The sequence below is a fragment of the Balaenoptera borealis genome (assembly GCF_965194805.1).
Source record: "Balaenoptera borealis genome assembly, chromosome: 11".
Taxonomy (NCBI): domain Eukaryota; kingdom Metazoa; phylum Chordata; class Mammalia; order Artiodactyla; family Balaenopteridae; genus Balaenoptera; species Balaenoptera borealis.
Genome location: NC_138868.1, coordinates 84,260,303 through 84,282,133, shown reverse-complemented (window position 1 = coordinate 84,282,133; position 21,831 = coordinate 84,260,303). Strand labels below are relative to the sequence as shown.

General features: G+C 35.1%; 1 protein-coding gene and 1 pseudogene across 3 annotated transcripts in view; one reads left to right on the top strand and one right to left on the bottom strand.

The window, feature by feature from the left end:
- Positions 1 to 21,831, top strand: part of LOC309604934 (large ribosomal subunit protein uL30 pseudogene) — a 527,607-nt pseudogene that overhangs the window by 314,293 nt on the left and 191,483 nt on the right. The window lies entirely within an intron of this gene.
- The window catches only part of CWF19L2 (CWF19 like cell cycle control factor 2), a 186,716-nt gene that overhangs the window by 29,686 nt on the left and 135,199 nt on the right, over positions 1 to 21,831 (bottom strand). For both annotated transcript variants that reach the window (XM_082339911.1, XM_082339912.1), the window contains exon 13: positions 10,737 to 10,949. In XM_082339911.1, the coding sequence (XP_082196037.1) occupies positions 10,737 to 10,949 (213 nt within the window). The remainder of the gene's footprint in view (positions 1 to 10,736; positions 10,950 to 21,831) is intronic.

Genomic DNA, 21,831 nt, shown 5'->3' with positions numbered 1-21,831 from the left:
GCTGTAAGAGGAAAAACTTGGAGTGTATGTGGATATGGCTATCTACTTAAATTTACAGTTAAATCCCAAAAATTTTCACAATTAAAAACAATATCAGGAATAAGCACTGAAGAGGTGGCTAAGACGTTGGACTAGGAAGACCCTGAGCTCACCTCCTCCCACAGGCACAACAAAATTACAACTAATTACAGAGCGGCTACCTGTAAGAACAACCTGAAGACCAGCAGAAAAGATACTCCACAACTAAAGACATAAAGAAGGAACCACAATGAGACAGGCAACAGGGCTGGAGATGCACTTTAGTCAGGACCTACACCCCCAGGTCAGCAACCCACAAACCAGAGGAATATTACAATTATAGAGGTCTTCCACAAGGAGCAAGGAGTCTGAACCCCACACTGTGCTCCCAGGCAGGGGACTTACACCATAAAGATGAGCTCCCAGAATGTCTGGCTTTGAAGGCCTGCAAGGTTTGCATATGGGAGAGATCCCAAGGGCAATAGGAAATAGGGACTCCATTCTTAAAGGTTGTCTGCAAAATCTCACATGCTCTGAGTCCTAGCACAGAGGCACTAGTTTGAAAGGAGCCTGTTTCAGACCCACTTGCTGCTCTTGGAGAGCCTCCGAGACAGGCAGGAAGCAATTGGGACTCCCCCTGGGGACAGAAAAGCTGGCGGCAGCCATTTTTGGCAGCTCATTCTACCTCAATAACACCAGCACTGGCAAGCACCATTTCAGAATCCTCCCTCTAGCTTATTAGTGCCAAGGACCAGGCCTGTCCTCCAGCAAGCTGGCATCAGCCCTGAGCCCTGCTGGGCATGCAATGAACCACTTGAGAAGCCTACCCCACCTACCAGCAGATGGCAGCAGCCCCACATCCCACAGGCTGAAACAGACAACCAAGAGAAAAGCCTACCCCTGCACTCCAGCAGGCCTGCAAGTCGTGCCAAGAGGCACCACAGCCAACTAAGCTGGGGTTCAGCCCCACATACCAGCTCCCCAATGGAAGTTGACCCTACTGCAACAGAAGGGTACATGCAGCCCATATAGGGGGCACCCCTAGGAATAGGGCTCTGGTGACCAAAGGGGTGCATGCTGCCAGGCCCCACAGGATGTCTCTTATATAAGGCTACTTCTGAAGATGGGGAGAAGTAACTGACATACTTAACACCGACTAAAAAAACACAGAATTAGGTAAAATGAGATGAAGGAAATGTTCCAAGTGAAGGAACAAGACATAACCTCAGGAAAAAAAGAAAAGAAAAGCAACTAAACAAAGATAAGCAATTGACCCAATAAAGAGTTCAAGATAATGATCATAAATATGTTAACTGAACTTGGGAGAAGAAGGGATGAACACTGACAATTTCAAAAAAGAGTTAGAAAGTACAAAGAAGAACCAAAGAGAACTAAAGAATACAAGAACTAAAAGAAAAATATATACTACAACGAATCAATAGTAGATTGATTCAGAAGAACTGATACAGAGGAACTGATCAGAGATCTGGAAGATCTGGAAGACAGAGTAGTGGAAATCACTCAAGCTGAACAACAACAACAAAAAAAGGGTTTTAAAAATGAGGATAGATTGAGAAAGACCTCTGAGACAACATCAAGCATACTAATATTCACATTATAGGGGTCCCAGAAGGAGCAGAGAAAGAAAAAGGGGTAGAAAATGTATTCAACGAAATTATGGCTGAAAACTTCCCTAACCTTAAGAAGGAAACAGATATAGGTATAGGAAGCATGGAGACTTCCAAACAAGATGAACCCAATGTGTCTACACCATGATACATTATAATTAAAATTGCAAAAATTAAAGATGAAGAGAGAATCTTAAGAGCAGCAAAAGAAAAGCAACTAGTTACATATAAGGTAACTCCCATAAGGCTATCAGCTGACTTTTCAGCAGAAATTGCAGGCCAGAAGGGAATGGCATGATATCTTTAAAGTGATGAAAAGAAAAAACCTACAACCAACAATACTCTACTTGGCGATGTCATCATTCAGGTTTGAAGGAGAGTTAAAGCATTTTAAAGATAAGCAAAAGCTGAAAGAGTTCAGCACTACTAAACTGGCTTTACAAGAAATGATAAAAAGACTTCTCTAAGGAGAAAAGAAAAGGCCATAACTAGAAGTAAGAAAATTATGAAAAGAAAAGTCTCACTGGGAAAGGCAAACATACATTAAAGGTAGTAGATCAACCACTTACAAAGCTAGTAGGAAGGTTAAGAGATAAAAGTAAAAAAATTATCCATATCTGCAATAAGTAGTTAAGGGATACACAAAACAGAAAGATGTAAAATATGACAACAAAAATGTTAAATGTTGGGGGGAGGGCAGTAAAATGTAGTGTGGTTAGAATGAGTATAAACTTAACAGATCGTTAATTTAAAATAAAGATTATATATATATGTATATATATGTAAATATATATGTTGTTACATATGAACATCACGGTAACTAAAAAATCAAAAACCAGTAATAGATACACAAAAAAGAAAAAGAAATCCAAATGTAACACTAAAGACAGTCATCAAATCACAAGGAAAGAGAGCAAAAGGAGAAGAAAGGAATGAAGAAGAACTATAAAAACAACAGGAAAACAATTAACAAAATAGCAACAAAGACACAGAGTAACTAATTTGGTAAAAAAAACAAGAATGATACATATGCTGCCTCCAAGAGATTCACTTCAGATCTAAAGACATACACACCGAAAGTGAGGAAACAAAAAATTGTATTTGATGCAACACAATACACCACATAAAAAAAACTGAAGAGTATAAATCATATGATCATCTCCATAAATGCAGAAAAGGCTTTAGACAAAATTCAAGACCCATTTAAAACAAAAACTCAACAAAGTGGGTATACAGAGAACATACACCAATATAATACAGCCATACATGAAAAACTCACAGCCAACATTATACTCAACAGTGAAAAGCTGAAAGCATTTCCTCTAAGATCAGGAATAAAAAGGATGCCCACTCTCACCATCTGTGTTTAGCCACAGCAAACAGAGAAGAAAAAGACCAAAAAAAGACTGCAAATTAAAAAGAAGTAAAACTGTCACTGTTTGCAGATGACATGATACTATACATATCAAATCCTAAAGATGCTACAAAAAACTACTATAACAAATAAATGAATTCAGTAAAGTTGCAGGATAAAAGATTAATATACAGAAATCTATTGTTTTTCTATACATTAATAATAAATTATCAGAAAAAGCAAGAAATCAAATTCCATATAAGATTGCATCAAAAAGAAGAAAATACCTAGAAATAAACTTAATTATGTGAAAGACCTATACTCGGAAAACTATAAGACACTAATGAAGGGAACTGATGATACAAAGAAATGGAGAGATATACTGTGTTCATGGATTGGAAGAAATAACATGGTTAAAATGTCCATATTACTCAAAGCAATCTACAAGTTTAATGCAACCCATATTAAAATAACCATGATATTTTTCACAAAATAAAAGACCCTGAATAGCTAAAGCAATCTTGAGAAAAAAAGAACAAAACTGCAGGTATCATGCTCCCTGAGTTCAGTTGATACTACAAAGCTACAGTAAAATCACAACAGTATGGTACTGGCACAAAAACAGATACAGAGATCAATGAAGTAGAATAGAAAGCCCAGGAATAAACCCATGAACCTATGGTCGATTAATCTATGGCAAAGGAGGCAAGAATATACAAAGGAAAAGACAGTCTCCTCAATAAGGGGTGCTGGGAAAACTGAAGAGCTACATGTAAAAGAATGAAATTAGAACAGTTTCTCACACCATATGCAAAAATTAACTCATAAAACTCCTAGAAGAACACTATAGGCAGAACACTGTGACAAAAATTATGGTGGTATGTTTTCGGATCAGTCTCCTAAGGCAAAAGAAACAAAGGCAAAAATAAACAAATGGAACCTAATTAAACTTAAAAGCTTTTGCACAGCAAAAGACACCATCCACAAAATGAAAAGACAACCTACTGAATGGGAGAAAATATTTGCAAATCATATGACCAATAAGGGGTTAACATCCAAAATATATAAACAGCTCATAAAATTCAATATCAAAAAAACAAATAACCCAATTGAAAAATGGGCAGAAAACCAGAATAGACATTTTTCCAAGGAAGATATACAGATGGCTAATAGGCACATGAAAAGTTGCTCAACATTTCTAATCATCAGAGAAATGCAAATCAAAGCCATAAAGATACCACCTCACATCTGTGAGAATGGCTATCATCAAAAAGTCTATAAATAACAAATGTTGACAAGGATGTGGAGAAAAGGAAACCCTGTACACTGCTGTTGGGAATGTAAATTGGAAGTCACTACAGAAGACAGTATGGAGGTTCCTCAAAAAACTAAATATAGAACTATCATACGATCCAGCAGTTCCCCTCCCAGGTATATATCCGAAGAAAATGAAAACAATAATTGAAAAGACACATCACCCCAATGTTCACAGCAGTTATTATTTACAATAGCCATGATATGGAAGCAACCTAAGTGTCCATCAACAGATGAATAGATAAAGAAGATGTAATATATATATATATATATATATATATATACACACACACACACACACACACACACACACACACACTCACACACACAATGGAATGTTACTCAGCCATAGTAAAAGAATGAATTCTGCCAATTGTAACAATGTGGATGGATCTAAGATGTATAATGCTTAGTGAAATAAGTCAGACAAAGAAATACAAATACTGTATGTTGTCACTTATATGTGGAATCTAAAAAAAATAAAATAAGCAAATGAATAAAATAAAACAAATACAGAGAACAAGCTAGTGGTTACCAGTGGAGAGAGGGGTGGGGGAGGGGAAAATAGGGATAGGGGTTTAAGAGATACAAACTTCTATGTATAAAATAAATAAGCAACAAGGCTATATTGTACAGCACAGGGACATATAGCCATTATTTTGTAATAATTTTAAAAGGAGTATAATCTATATAAATACTGAATTACTATGTTATAAACCTGAAACTAACATAATATTGTAAATCAACTATATTTCAATTAAAAAATAACAAATAAATAAAATAAAAAGAAAAGGAAGCCAACTCTTGCCACTTGTATTTAGCCACAGCAATCAGACAAGTAAAAGAAATAAAACGAATCTAAACTGGAAAGGAAGAATTAAAACTCACTGTTTGCAGATGACATGATACTATATATAGAAAATCCTCAAGATGCTACCAAAAATACTATTAGAACTAATAAATGAATTCAGTAAAGTTGCAGGATACAAAATTAATACACAGAAATGTGGCATTTTTATACACTAATAACAATCAGAAAGAAAAAATTAAGAAAACAGTCTCATTTACAGTTGCATCAAAAAGAACAAAATACCTATAAATAAATCTTACCAAGGAGGTAAACAAGTTGTACTCTGAAAAATATAAGACATCGACGAAAGAAAATGAAGATGACAAAAATAAATGGAAAGAAATTCTGTGTTCATAGTCTGGAAGAAGTAATATCGTTTAAAATGACCATACTACCCAAGGCAACCTGGAGATTCAATGCATACTACTGAGCCATAAGAAGAATGAAATCTTGCCATTTGCAACAACGTGGATGGTCTTTGAGGGGATTATACTATGTGAAATAAGTCAGACTGAGAAAGACAAATACTATATGATTTCATTTACATGTGAATCTAAAAGAAAAAACAAACTAAACTGAAGTAACAGATATAGAGAAGAGATTGAAGGGTGGGAGAAATGGGTGAAGGGGGTCAGAGTTACAAACATTAGATATAAAATAAGTAAGTCATGGGGATGTAATCTGCAGCATGGTGGCTATAGTCAATAATCCTGTATCGCATGTTTGAAAATTGCTAAGACAGTAGATCTTAGAAGTTCTCACCACAAGAAAAAAAATTTTTGTTACTATGTATGGTGACTGATGCTCACTAGACTGTGGTGATCATTTTGCAATATATACAAATACCCAATTGGTATGCTGTACACCTGAACCTAATATAATGTTATATACCAACTATTCCTTAATTTTTAAAAAAGTAAGAATAAAAATAAATTATTTACTTAAAAAAAAAATGCAATCCCTATCAAAATACCAATGGCATATATCACAGAACTAGAACAAATAATTCTAAAATTTGTATAAAAATACAAAAGACCCTGAACAGACAAAACAATCTTGAGAAAGAAGAACAAAGTTGGAGGTATCACACTTCCTGATTTCCAATTATACTACAAAGCTACAGTAATCAAAACAGAATGGTACTGGCATTAAAAACAGAGACATAGATCAATGAAACAGAATAGAGAGCCCAGAAATAAACCCATGCTTACATGTTCAATTAATCTACAACAAAAGAAGCAAGAATATACAAAAGGGAAAAGATAGCCTCTTCAATAAATGGTGCTGGGAAAACTGGACAGGTACATGCAAAAGAATCAATCTAGACTACTTTCTCACACCATATTAAAAAAAATTCAAAATGGATTAAAGATTGAAATATAAGACCTGAAACCAGAAAACTTCTAGAGAAAACTATAGGTAGTACACTCTTTGAAATTGATCTTAGTAACATTTTTTTGCATATGTCTCCTTAAGTAAGGGAAACAGAAGCAAAAATAAATAAATGGGATTACGTCAAACTAAAAAGCTTTTACGTAGTGAAAGAAATCATCAACAAAATGAAAAGGCAGCCTACTGAATGGGAGAAAATACTTGCAAATGATAGATAAGGGGTTAATATCCAAAATATACAAAAGAAGTCATATAAGTCAAGATCAAAAAAACAACTGATTAAAAAATGGGCAGAGGACCAAACAGAAATTTTTCCAAAGAAGATATACAGATGGCCAACAGACACATGAAAAGATGCTCAATATCACTAACAATGAAGGAAGTGCAAATCAAAACCACAATGAGATGCCACCTCATACCTGTCAGAATGGCTATCATCAAAAAAACAAATAACAAGTGTTGGTGAGGATGTGGACAAGAGGTGACCCTGCTACACTGTTGGTGGGAATATAAATTGGTGCAGGCACTATGGAACACAGTGTGGAACTTCCTCAAAAAATTAAAAATAAAACTGCCATATGATCCAGCAATTTCACTTCTGAGTATTTACCTTAAAAAAACAAAACACTAATTCAAAAAGATACATGCATATCAATGTTCATTGCAGCATTATTCACAATAGCCAAGATACAGAAGAAACCTAAGTGTTCTTCAATGGACGAATGGATAAAGGAGATATGGTATATATGTATGTGTGTATATATATGTGTGTGTGTGTGTATATATACATATATATATGTACCATATATACAATGAAATATAACTCAGCCATAATGAAAACTAAATCTTGGCATTTGCAACACTATGGATTGAAATGCTAAGTGAAATAAGTTAGACAGAGAAAGATAAATACCATATCATCTCACATATACGTGAAATCAAAAAAACAAAACAAATGAACAAACATAATGAAACAAAAACAGACTCATAGATACAGAGAACAAATGGGTTGTTGGCAGAGGGGAGTGTTTGGGGATGGAGGTGTGAAATAGGTGAAGGGGATGAAAAGGTATTAAAACTCCAGTTACAAAATAAATAAGTCATGGGGGTGCAATATACAGCATAAGGAATATGGTCAGTAATATTGTAATAACTTTGTATGGGGACTGATGGTTACTAGACTTTTCATGGTGATCATTTCATAATGTATGCAAATGTCAAATCATTACGTAGTACACCTGAAATTAACATAATATTGTATATCAACTATATTAAGCAAAACAAACAAAAAACAGTACTGATTCATTAGATGTAACAATTTTACTATACTAATGTTAAGATGGAAATAATAGAGGAAACTGGGCACAGGGTATATGGAACTCTGTACTGCCTTATAATTTTTCTGTAAATATAAAACTGTTCTAAAAATCAAAGTACTTTTTTTTTTTTAAGTAAAGGATAGTGTTAAGACAAGAAGGGGAGAAATAACTTCTATTTTTAAAAAAGAGGGAGGAGGCAGGGACAATTTATGATCAGAAACTTACATAACTGACTCTAATGAGTACTCACATAGCTTCATTAATACATTTGGATTTATGACATTAACTTTAAGTATTAGAAATTCAAGCTGAGTGAGAATTGCTGAACTGCTTTAGAATACTGTTAATTACTACTGCCTAACGCAAAGTAATTCCTTAGAAACTCATAATCATATATAATTAACTTAGGTAACAACTAAAAGGAATAATTTCTTACTGTTTATTCAGATTAATAAAATAACCTATTAGCTATAATAGATGGGATAAGCAGTCAGATATTGTAGCAAACAGATGAAATTCCTTCAAACCAATATTTCAAACATTTCTATATTAAAATATTCACAGATGAAAGGCTGAAGCTAGATAGCAATTTTTAAAACTAAGATAGCATAATAAAGCACAGACCAAGAAAGGAGATTCAAATGGTATTAAAATGAAACCAGAATGAAACAACTAGTCCAAGAGGGAAGAAACAGATCAGCCAATGCTCAGTAAGTTAAAGGCAAAAGAAGATTTAATACCTTTAGAAATCTCTAATTGGAAAATGTGGATTACCTCACAGCAGAAGAGGAGAATTGAGAAGAACAGGAAAAGGAATGTATGAAATATAAATATATGAGTTGAAGAAATAGAAAATGTCTCTTTACTGGCCAACAGTTTCCTTTCACTAGTTAATTGAGAAATGCCTACTTTGGGACACCGCCTATAAAGCAGGAGGCTAACAAAAGGTTTGTACACTTCACACCTCTGGGCCTCCCCTGGATCTGGCCTGTCTGCAGTGCATTAGGGAAAATGAAGTCATTGAGAAAAACCCAAACTTCTTGTAAAGAATTATTGAAAACTTTGTGTTACTTTATGTTTAATTTATTCTTACATTTTTTAAAGGTAGGGACTAGACTAAAGGGGAATGAAATATTTATATATAATGTCATAATTAAGAAAATGCAAATGTTTATGTAACAATCTAGAAAAGAACATGGAAAAATTAATACAAGTAAGTGATTAAGGTGGGGTTTTTGATTGATTAAATTTTGAATGGAATTTTTTACTTTTACTTTTTGATAAAGTCTAGAGGAAAAGAAAGAAAAAGAAAAGGAAGGTAAGGAAATAAAGAAACCAAAATCCAAACTGATAAATTGACTGTCTTAATGACCTAAAGATATTAAAGACTAGAACTGGAATGGAAAAGTCAACGCCAGTTCTTTGGCTACACAGGTGCTTGTGTGTGTGTGTAAGTATGTACATACAACAAACAAATTAATTAATATGTATATGTATATTCCCCAAACTATTAGTTCCTGAAACTAGCATTCATTAAACTTCCTCTCCTACCACTTTTTCACACTTACTCCACTCCAGCTACACTGATCTTTTTTCTGTTCCATAAATGCCTGCCTTATTTCCTCCTCAAGGCTTTTCACTCACTGATACCTCTTTCTGAAACATTCATTCATATCTTCATGTTGCTTGCTTCTTCTCATCTTTCATACCTTTACTAAAAATACCTCCTCAGAGAAGCCTTCTAGACCACCTTCTCAAAAAATACTCTCCCATTATTTTATCACATTTCCTCTCTATATCTGCTTCATAACAACACTTTCTTAAATCAGGGCAATCATTACATTTTTTATTATCTGCTCTATTTCACTAGAATACAAGCTCCACAAATATATCTGATTTTCTACTTTTCCCCAGTGACTACTTAGGTTCTGGCATACATCAGGTACACAATAATTATTTACTTAATATAAGAATTAAACTGCCAAATACTGAAATAAGTGACTATTATTAGTGACTATTAAATAAGTGATTATTAACATTTATTGAAAGAAGTGACTATAAACATACATGCTTGGTATATAATGGGATACATGTGTGGTATACAATGATGAGTAAAAGTTATCTATGCCCTCAGAGCACTTACAGACTACTGGGGGAGACACTCAACAAGTAAAACAAAATACAGTTGACCCTTGAACAACATGGGCTTGAACTGCATGGGTGTAATTATACATGGACCTTTTTCAATAAATACTGTGGTACTATATGATCCGGGGTTGGTTGAATCCACAGAGGTGGAATTGCAGATGGAGGGGTGACTATGGGACTTGAGCATCTGTGGATTTTGGTATAGAGAGACTGCTGGAACCAATCCCCCATGGATACCAAGCAACAACTGTACAATAAACTTCTCCAAATTATGAGATATTCTATAAAGAAACAAAAAGGTTCTATGAGAAAGTAAGGGAAGAAGCAGAAGCTACTTTAGACTAAGTAGCTCTGAAGTGATTTTAATACTGAGAATCAAGTGCCAATCATGAAAATAAGATCACATAGATGGTAAATGGCAGAGCAAGAATCTGAATCCAGGTGGTCTGGTTCCAAAGTCTAGGGCCTGAGCCCTACTCAATGTTGCCTCTCTATAGAGAAGAATTGCACAAAATGGGAGCTTCGTATCATTTAAATATTTATACTCGCTCTAAAGAAGATTCTAAGAATCATGGGAACTTAGAAAAGAAAATATTTGAAACAGAATGAGACAAGACAGATTTCTTAGAATCTTATAAGAATATGAAGAAAGAGGCAAATTTACATATACTACTGAATCGTTTCCTTAGGGCAATAAACATTATATTTCTTACCTTAACACCTATTGCAACAATAAGGTGCTTGGGAAATTGAGAGCTGTCAAAACAATACAGACATTTTTCCATTAGTGCAGCAAGACTCCGGTGCTCAGCAATAGCTTTTTTCCTCTGATTCTCCTCCTCTTCACCAAAACATTCTCTCTCAGCTGCTCTGGAGACAAACATGTCATCCAGAGTGTAATAGTCTCCATCTGTTTTTCCCATAAACTGAAAAAACAAAATAATAGTAGTGGGGAGAAGGTAGTAGTTAATTCAGTTTATTGTACTGTGGCATACTGAAGTCATATCTGTAAGTCCTGTGATAAAATTCTTACATTAAAAGAAAAAGAAAACATGATTAAAATTTAAGCTTGACCTGCAAGGATCAATTTATTATCATCATCACAGCTAAAGTTTACTGAGTATTTACTACGTGCAGTTCTATGCAATTTGATTGTTTTATACTCCTATGATGAGGGAACCATTATCATTTCTATTTAATAGATGAGGAACTTGAACCACAGAGAGGTTAAGAACAACCTTCACTTTAAAATTAGCATACACTCTATTAAACTTAACAGCCAATTTGCTAATATGTATATTGAGAGCATTGAGAGCAATGCAATGTTCCCCTTTCTCTTTTAAAAATAATTTTCTTTTTTATTTGTTTTTATTGAGGTAACAATGATTTATAAAACTATGTAAGTTTCATGTGTACAAAACCAAATTCTTTAATAAGTCTTTTCTAACACCCTCTTACTGAGATACTGAGCAATTCAACACGGTGTGCATTCTGCCTTGCTGTAGTAAGTAATAAACCCAACTTGTTTAATTTAACTCTGTGTGCCCCTGGTGGTCTTTGGCTAACAACCACTGACAGTATCAAGAAATACTGTTAATTTGGGTGTGTGTGATAATGGTGTTGTGATAATGCTAAAAACTTCTGTTAAAAGTTTATTTATTTATTTATCTTATTGAAGTGTGGTTGGTTTGCAATGTTGTGTTGGTTTTGGGTGTGCAGCAGGGTGATTCAGTTATATATATGTGTATATAAATATGTATGTGTATGTGTATGTGTATGTGTGTGCGTGTGTTCTTTTTCAGATTCTTTTCCATTATAGGTTATTGCAGGATGTTGAGTGTAGTTCCCTGTGCTAATCAGTAGGTCCTTGTTTGTCTGTTTTGTATATAGTAGTGTGTATCTGTTAAACCCAAACTCCTAATTTATTTAAATTAGGAATTAAAAGTTTATGTTTATTAAAAAAATAAATCCCAGAACCTCATCTATGAAAAAAAATAAAAATAAAAAAAATAAAATTAGCATACACTCCACATAGAACATAAAGCATTTTTCAACTGTATCTCAAGGCACCTTCTCTATACCTCCCCCAACATAAACTGTAGCCAGGGTGATGTTTTTAAAACAAAAATTTTATTTACTTTTTTTCTTTATGTCCCTACTTAAAATCCTCAAAGAGCTCTACATTGTGAACAGGATCAAGTTCAAACTGTTGTTTGGCCTACTAAGTCACAGACACAGAACAGTATAATGGTTAAGAGCTTGGGTTCTATAGTCAGAATAACCATGGTAAAATTCTATCTCCTGTCTGTATAATCTTGGGCAGTTATTTAATCTCTCTGCGCTCTCTCTATGTTTTATTTCCTTATTTTACAATGGCTATAACAATATTATCCATCTAACAGGGTTATCTTTCTTAATCCTTACAACACATGCCTGGCACACAATAAGGACTCATAAATGTGAGTCACCTCAGTCACATGTGATCACATCCCTACTCAAACTCTACACTTTGCCACTCTATTTTAGTCCCCAAAAGTACTGTTACCTTCAGGCTTTGCACATATTGCTCTCGACCAATTCTGCCCTCAATTTTGCCATTCCTACCCCTACTCATTTTTTAATCTGAGGTTTAGATTTAGTTGTCACCTGCATGAAACAACTTTTCTAGATTGTCCAAGCTCCTTCAGTACTATACTCACATCAGTTTCATGAGGAGCACACTGTATCAAAACAGCTCATTAACTTATGTTTTTCTTCCATTAGACTAAGTTCTACTTAGTCTACTAAATACCAAAAAGAAAATGACTTTTTGGATCTTACCAGATATTTAAATAGATATGAAGAAAGCCAGAGTGCCTGTACTCCTGTCAGAGAAAGTAGATTTCAAAGTAAAGAATATTATGAAGGATAAAGAAGGTCATTTCATAATAATAAAAGACTTATACCATCAAGAGGACAAAACAATCTTAAAGTTTATGCACCTAATAATAGTTTCAAAATATATGAAGCAAAAACTTGACAGAACTGTAGGAGAAATAGACAAACCCACAACTGTAGTCAGAAATTTAAATGCCACTCTCTCTATAATTGATAAAACAAATAGAAAATCAATAGGCACATAGAAGACTTGAACAAACTATCAACCAATTTGACATAACCAACATTGACAGAAATTGTATCCAACATCAGCAGAATAAACATTCTTCTCAAGTGCACAGAGAACATTTACCAAGACAGACGGCATTCTCAGACTTAAACTCTCAATAAATTTAAAAGGATTCAAGTAACATAGAGTATGTGCACTGAAAACAATGGAATTAGACTAGAAATTCCAACAGAAAGATATATGGAAAATAGTCAAGTATGCGAAAATTAAATAGTGTACTTCTAAATAACCCACGGATCATCAGAAAAATAAAAAATAAAATTAGAAAGTTTTTTGAACTACAATAAAACAAAAACAGGACATGTGAGAATTTGTGGTGTACTGTGAAACCAGTACCTAGAGGGACAATTACAGAACTAAGCACTTATATTAGAAAACAAGAGAGGCCTTAAATCAATGATGTCATCTTCCAACTTAAAAAACTAGAAAAAGAAGAGAAGTAAAACTAAATGTAAACAGAAGAAAATTTCTAAAATGTCATTATTGATAGAATCAGGTAAAAAGATTATTATCAGTAAGGTATTTCTCAGAGCACATTAGCTTCAGGAATTAATTTTATCTTCTACTTTTTCTCTTTATTAATCCTTGATTATCTCTCTCTATTCTTTCAGGTTTGTCTATTTATATGTAGTCTCCTGAATTACAAATTATTATTTTAACTTCAGACCTTTATCTCAACCATAATATATCAAATTTTGAAAAATGTCCAAACTGGTCACTAAAATTTTCATGAAAATAGTGACTAACTATATGCTAGATATTAATAGAAACTTTAAGTATCCTCTCAGCCAAATACCTCTACAACACAGGAATTGTCATTCTCACTTGACATTAAAAAACTGAGGCTAAGAGAGACTAAATAACTTAATCAAAATCACATAATTATTAAGAGACAGAGCCAGGAATCAAACACAGTTTGATTGTAAAGCTGAGAGTGCCCGGCATATAGTGAGCCTCTCTCACTTAAGAAACCCATCTTTAAAACATAGAAAGGGAATATTGTGAATATAGTCTATGAAGCAGAATAAAGAATTAGAAGAAACCTTAAATTTCATCCAGAATAAACATACCCAATCAAGTTAAGGTACTTATTAAAAGAGAATACAGATATCTGATGGGTATTTGTCTTTTCTAAAATACATTAGTGAGCAGAATATGTACTTCTACATGTAACTTTACTTTCATATGATATATTGTTAAAAATATTGTTATTAAAAATCAGTTCATAACTTGTCAGGGAATATATTCAATTCAAATAAAATCAGTTGAAGAAGATAGTATTTCTATTTTTTAAATCTATGTTCCATGAATGCTGCTGAACTTCTCTGATCTATTCATAGTTTTTGACTTAAATAGGGGACAGTCTTGCAAATTAAGTCTGAATGATTCTTCAACACAACTGAAATACGATACACATCTATACCAGAACAATAATTCCCTCCTCTTACATCCTCTAATTATTTGCATTTTCCCATTATCTTCTCTTTGGGGTTTGACACAAAATGTTTTTACCTTTAGCAGTCACGTACACATCTATGACCTTACCCCTAACCAAAAATTTTTAATGGACAGACTGTTAACAGATAGCGGAGAATATAAGACCAAGAAGGGGAAAAGTGAAAATATTTGCTGGAGGAAAGGAGGTGAAGAAAACAAGAGGGGCATGAAAATATGCCTCTTTTTCATTTAGATAGAGTCCTAAAGAAAATTGATGAGATGGTACAAGATCAAGATAGTATGTCATAAATTTTAGAACTTTGAGAATCTCTTTTCTAAATAAATAGGAAAAATGTGATAAAATAGTTATAACATTAAAATGAATAAGATAAAAGAAAGAGGAGTAGATGTCAATACTACCCAAAGTGATCTACAATGCATGCAACATCTATCAAAATCTCAATGATGTTTTTTGCAGAAATAGAAAAATCCATCTTAAAATTCATATGGAATCTCAAGGGACTACAAATAAACAAACTATCTTTAAAAAGAATAAAGTTGGAGGTCTCACACGTCCTGATTTTAAAACGTACTACAAATCTACAATAATCAAAATAATGTGATACTGGCATAAAGAAAGATATATAGACCAATGGAATAGAATGGAGATCCCAGAAATAAACAAACTCATATATGGTCAAATGATTTTCAGTAAGGGTGCCAAGACCACTGAATAGGGAAATGACAGTCTTTTAAACAAACGGTGTTGGGAAAACTGGATATTCACATGCAAAAAAAGATGAAGTTGGACCCTTACCTCACACCATATAAAAAAATTAACTCAAAATGCATCACAGACCTAACTTAAAAGCTAAAACTTTAAAACTCTTAGAAGAAATCATAGGGGAAAAGCTTCATGACATTGAATTTGGCAATGATTTCTTGGCTATGACAACAAAAGCACAAGCAATAAAGAAAAAATAGATAAGTTGGATTTCATCAAACTCAAAACTTTTGTGAAGCAAAGGACACTCTCAACAGAGTGATAAGGCAGCCCACAGAATGGGAGAAAATATTTGTAAATCACTTATTTGATAAGGGACTTACAACCAGAATACATAAAGAACTCCTACAACTCAACAACAAAAAACAAGCAACCTGATTTTAAAATGGGCAAAGGATCTAAACAGACATTTCTCCAAGGAAGATATACAAATGGCCAATAAATACAGGGAAATGTAAATGAAAACTACAATGAAGTTACCACTTGATGCTCACTAGAATCAAATAGTCAGATAATAACAAGTGTTGTCAAGGATGTGGAGAAACTGATACCCTCAAACACTGCTGGTGGGAGTGTAAAGTCATGGCGCTGCTTTGGAAAACAGTCTGGTAGTTCCTCAAACAATTCAATATAGATTAATTAATAAATAATTAAACATATGGGCTACCATATGACCTAACAATTCCACTTCCAGGTATATACCCAGGAGAAATGAAAACATATGCCTAACAAAAACTTGTATATGAATCTTTACAGCAGCATTATTCATAACAGTCAAAACTTGTACACAATCCAAATGCCCATGAATTGATGAGCAGATCAACAAAACATATAAAATCTGTACAATAGAGTGAGTATATTTGGCTATAAAAAAGAAATGAAATACTGATACCCCCCTACAACGCAGATGAACTCTGAAAACAAGCTAAGTGAAAGAAGTCAGTCACAAAAAATCACTATCATATACATGAAATGTCCAGATCAGCAAAATCTATACAGACAGAAAATAGACTCATGGCTGCTTAAGGCTGGGGATGGAGGAGGACTAAGAGGGTTAGGGGGTGACAGCTAAAGGTTACAGGGTTTATTCTTGAGGTGATAAAAATGTTGTAAAATTGACTGGTGGTGATAGTTACATATATTCGTGAAGATACTAAAAACCATTGAATTGTACACTTTAAATGGGTGAATTTGTATGGCATGTGAATCATATCTCAATAAACCTGTGTTTTAAAAAATTAACTGTACCCAAATAGAGGTCTGGCCTTTGTCTTCTGTCTCTGGAAGGTAATCTTTAAGCACTTGCAATGTCCTGCCTAAAAGAGTGGTTTTGTTTATCTGAGGGTCTTGGGCCACACGAGCCATCTATGTTAACAATGTGATTTATGCTGGGAACTTTGGGCCACACAGTATCAGCTCCACCTCAGGAAAGGCTGGAAACTGTCATCTTCACAGGCAATCAACTATGTCTATGTGACCAAATCCTAACAAAAACTGCACACCAATGCTTGGGGGAGCTTCCCTAGTTGGCAATACCCTGTGTATTTCACACATTATTGCTGGGAGAAGTTAGTGCTGTCCATGACTCACTGGGAAAGGGGACAAATGGAAGCTTCATGCTTGAAATTCTCCTGGATTCAGCTCCATGAGCCGCTTCCCTTGACTAATTTTCCATCTGTATTCTTTCACTGTAATAAACCTTAACTGTTCATTTAACAGCTTTTAGGGAATTCTGTGAGTCCTTGTAGTAAAGTATCAAAGCTGAAAGTGGGCTTGGGGATCCCTGAACTTGTAGCTGGTGTCAAAAGTGAGGATGGTCTTAGGGACTCTCACATTGAGGAGATATAATAAACACAGTGCACAAACACTGATCAGATCCTGAATCTCAAAAAAAAAAAAAAAAGCTTTAAAAATTTAAATATAGGTTCATCTATATCAACATTTAAAAAAATAAATACATGGTTCTGCATGATACACAGGCACCACCCAAAGTGGACAGCTGCAGCACTACAGTCCCACTCTGGAATGGCCATAAAGGGAAATTATCTCAGTAAGAAGAACTTTGAGCAGTGAGTTCACTTTGCCTGGAAAAGAGAGATGGCCATAGATACAGGTCTACACTGATTCAAGTACTATGGCAAATGGTTTGGCTGGATGGCCAGGGGACCTGGATAGAACACAAGTAGAGATTACCAACAAGGAAGTCTGGGGAAGAGGTATATGGACAGACCTCTCCAAATGAATACGGAGTACAAAGATATTTGTGACTCATGTAAAAATATTTATGTCACTAGCCACTCCTACCATTGTTCCAATGAGCTTGTGAACAAAGTGGCCATGCAGGTATGGAAACTATTCAAGGGCTCAGCAACATCAAAGCTGATCTGGCTATAGCCACTGCTGAATACCCAATCTGCCAACAGAGATCAACACTGAGCCTCTGATACGAGCACCAGTCCTTTGGGAGATAACACTGAGCCTCTGATACATACGAGCACCACTCCTTTGGGGGATCAGGCAGCTATCTGGTGGCAAGTTGGGTACATTGGACTGCTTCCATCATGGAAGGAGCAGCACTTTGTTCTTACTGGAATAGACACTTACTCTGGACATTGACTTGCCTCCACTGCATACAGTGATTCTGCCAAAACTACCATCTCTGGACTTGTATCATTGTATCACACATATGCTTCTGACCAAGGAAATAATTTCACAGCAGATGAAATGTGTCTATGCCCATTGCAGTCACCATGCAACAATGATGACTACCAAGCAGCACTGCTCACTAATTCACCATGTTCCCCACCATCTGAAGTAGCTGGCTGGATAGAACAGTGAACTGGCCTTTTTAAGATTTAATTACAAGTGCTGGATAGGTGATGTCTTGTAAACTAAGGCTATGTCTCCCCGAATGAAGTAAGCGCTCTAAATCAGCACCCAAACTATGATGGTATCTTTCCCACAGCCAGAATTCACAGGTATGGGAATCTAAGGGGAAAAAAATAGGAGTGACCTATCTCACTACTGCCCCTTTTGATACACTAGCAAAATTTCTGCTTCCCAACTCTGTGATCTTAGGCTCTACTAGTCTAGAGGTCTTAGTTCCAAAGAGAGGAATACATCTATCAAGGGACACAATGATTCATTGAACTTGAAGTTCTGACAGCCACCTGGCCACTCTGGCTCCTCATTCCACTGAATCAAAAAGCAAAGAGGGGAGTTACTGTACTTTCTAGAGTGACTGATTCTGACTATAAAGGGAAAATTGGGCTGGTACAACATAATGGAGGTAAGAGGAAGTATAGCTTGAATATAGGTTACCTTTTAGGGCACCTCTTGGTATTCTCACGGCCTATGATTAAAGTCAATGATAAAATACAACTCAGTTAAGGCAGGATGGCTAATAAATGGCCCAGACCTTCTGAATGAAGGATTGGATCACCCCCACAAGGCAAGGGGCCATAACCAGCTAAGATGTTGCTGAGGACAAAAGGAATACAGAATGGGTAGTAGAGGAAAGCAGGTATAAATACTAGATGAAACTCCATAACCAGTTTCAGAAATTAATATTGTAATAATTATGATATCCTTTCAATATTTTGATATGAATTTATATGTGTGAATATACACCTAAATATTAACAACAATTCTTTCTTTTCTTCCCCTTTCTCATCCCCTTACCATCTAACATAATAGTAGCTTTGCACTCTATTCCGGGGAAAGAGCCTGTTTTTGGTTGTATGTAGGACAGTTCTATCATTTGGACAGAAGCATGATTTTGTTTTCTTTATTTGGAGATTAAATATAGTTTAAAGAGAGGAGCCAAGGTAACATGCTTGTGGTCACTGGGTCAATTTGACTAGTCTGACAGACACTTACCAAAATTCCCTTTTCAGTGTATTTCTGGTTACGATGGGTAACAAGAGATTTTTATAGAAGACCTGAAGAGTAGAAATAAAGCAGCAGCCATTTTATAGCTTGCATACATTGTCACTTAACTGCTGGTTCACCTCCTTATACAAGGCAGCAACTGAGTCTGCAACTGCCCCACCTTTCCCACCATCCTCCTTCAGCTTCTCTGACTTCTAGGCCAGATGTGTGTATTTAGCTCCTAGCCTAATCTACAGAATATCCACACCACCAAGGTCAGAGGCAACATAAACTGACATGTATATCTGTCCATCCTCGAGAATTCCAGCTCATGCCTGTGGGTTCTAGCTTGTTCTTGCTCTTAAGTCTCCCCCGCTTTACATTCATTTTTCCTTCCCAAGAGCCTGCCCTCTGGACTTAAAGCTCCAAATTCAGATGCAACCACAACAGCCTTAAAAAGATTGCTTAACCAGCTTCCACAATGGCATAAGGTCAAATCCCTGTAAAGAAACCTATGTCTGTATGTCTTTTAATAGTTCTGTTTCTCTGATAAGTGACTGATAAAGATATAACCCTCTATACAATAACAAACTGCTTCTGTTCAGAGGCTCTGCTTGTATAACATTTTTTCAAGAACATTCCAAGAATAATATTATTCTAAATATCATTAACCATAATGTAAGTGAAATTCAGACATTTCAAATGCCAACTGTATAATATAATGGGAGAAAATTAATATAATAATAAAATAAAACCACTTCTGCTTCAGTCCACTTTCCTTAAAAACCAAATACAATTATACTATTTGAGTATAGTCTAATCTGAATGTAGTCAATCATCTCCCTTTTCTGGTCCTCTGCAATGCTTGCCATGGTATTATAGAAAAGTTATTATATTTTATAAATGGTTCCATTATAAGCTCATAAGCTGACCGCCACTTCAACATAATAAGAAAAACCTCCCATTTTCCACAGTGGCAATTTTAGATGATCACCATCAAACCCTGGACACTCCATCAACTCCTCTCTCACTTTCAGTAGATGACCTCAAAGAAAAAATTAAAATCAGACAAGAATTTCCTGATCCTCCTACCACCAAACCTAAAACCATCCACAAACACACAGCTTATACTTCTTCTCTCCTGAGATAATGGAAGGGTACATGTGTTCCTGTTTAAATCCTGTCATCCATGCAGTAGACCCTAACCCCTCTTCATATACTCTGGATAGGACTGACTCTCTGCAGTCTGCTCAGATGTGCCACTCATAACTTCTTCTCCTTTATCATTGGCCTTTTTCCCCTTGCCAACAACTCTTCCTAACTAGAATTTAAGTATTTAAGCATGCCAAACATTCTTCTATTTTAAACAGTTCCTTTGGAATACATACCACCTTTTATCACAGTAAAAGTTAAACCTCTTGAATGAATTGTCAAGGGAAAAGAAGAAGTCAGGATTTTATTAAACAGTGATAATTGGGGGAGATGTCAAAATATGACTGGTGTTTAGAATACAACCATTAATGTAAACCAGTTGAATAAGTCTTCCTGAACAGCCGAATTTCCAAATAGTTAAGGGTTTACCATTTAAGAAAAGAAACATTAATTATTATAGTCATTTTGAATACAAATGTTCCCAAACAATGTTATAAACTGTCCTACCTTTTAAAACATAATTAACGCAATTTAGTCTTATCCTGATAATAGGGTGATTAATGGGACAATTATTAAAATGTGTCATAATTCATTAATGGCCCTCTCAAGGGCTAGTGGGTTCTATGCTAGCTATGTCAACCAAGATGTTTATGATTTTTCAATTCTTTACCTGCATTTTTCCATCTCATTCTTCGCTCTATATTAAGTCAGCTGTTGGTTCTCATTGTTATAAGCACTTCTTGTGGTACTCTTGTGTCCCCACTTCTAATTTGCTACTTTTATTATACTTCTGGTCTAAAATTCAATAGCCAAGTATATTAGAATTATATATAATATAAAAGTACAGCTTGGAGGCACCTTCTCCAGGTAATCAGTAAATAGTTGATAAATTTAGAGGAAAGACAAAAAAGCTACCCTATAGTCTATAAATACTAGATTAGCATCAAGAGAAAAGACTTAAAAAAAAAAACCTTTTTAAAATGATGACAGTAGAAGGACCTTCAAGATGGCAGAGGAGTAAGACATGGAGATCACCTTCCTCCCCACAAATACATCAGAAATACATCTACATGTGGAACAACTCCTACAGAACATCTACTGAATGCTGGCAGAAGACCTCAGACTTCCCAAAAGGCAAGAAAATCCCCACGTACCTGAGCAGGGCAAAAGAAAAAAGAAAAAACAGAGACAAAAGAATAGGGATGGGACCTGCACCACTAGGAGGGAGCTGGGAAGGAGGAAAAGTTTCCTCACACTAGGAAACTAAGCAGAGACTTGGGTGGCGGAGGGGGAAGCTTCAGAGCCACGGAGGAGAGTGCAGCAACAAGGGTGCAGAGGGCAAAGCAGAGAGATTCCAGCACAGAGGATCAGTGATGACCAGCACTCACCAGCCTGAGAG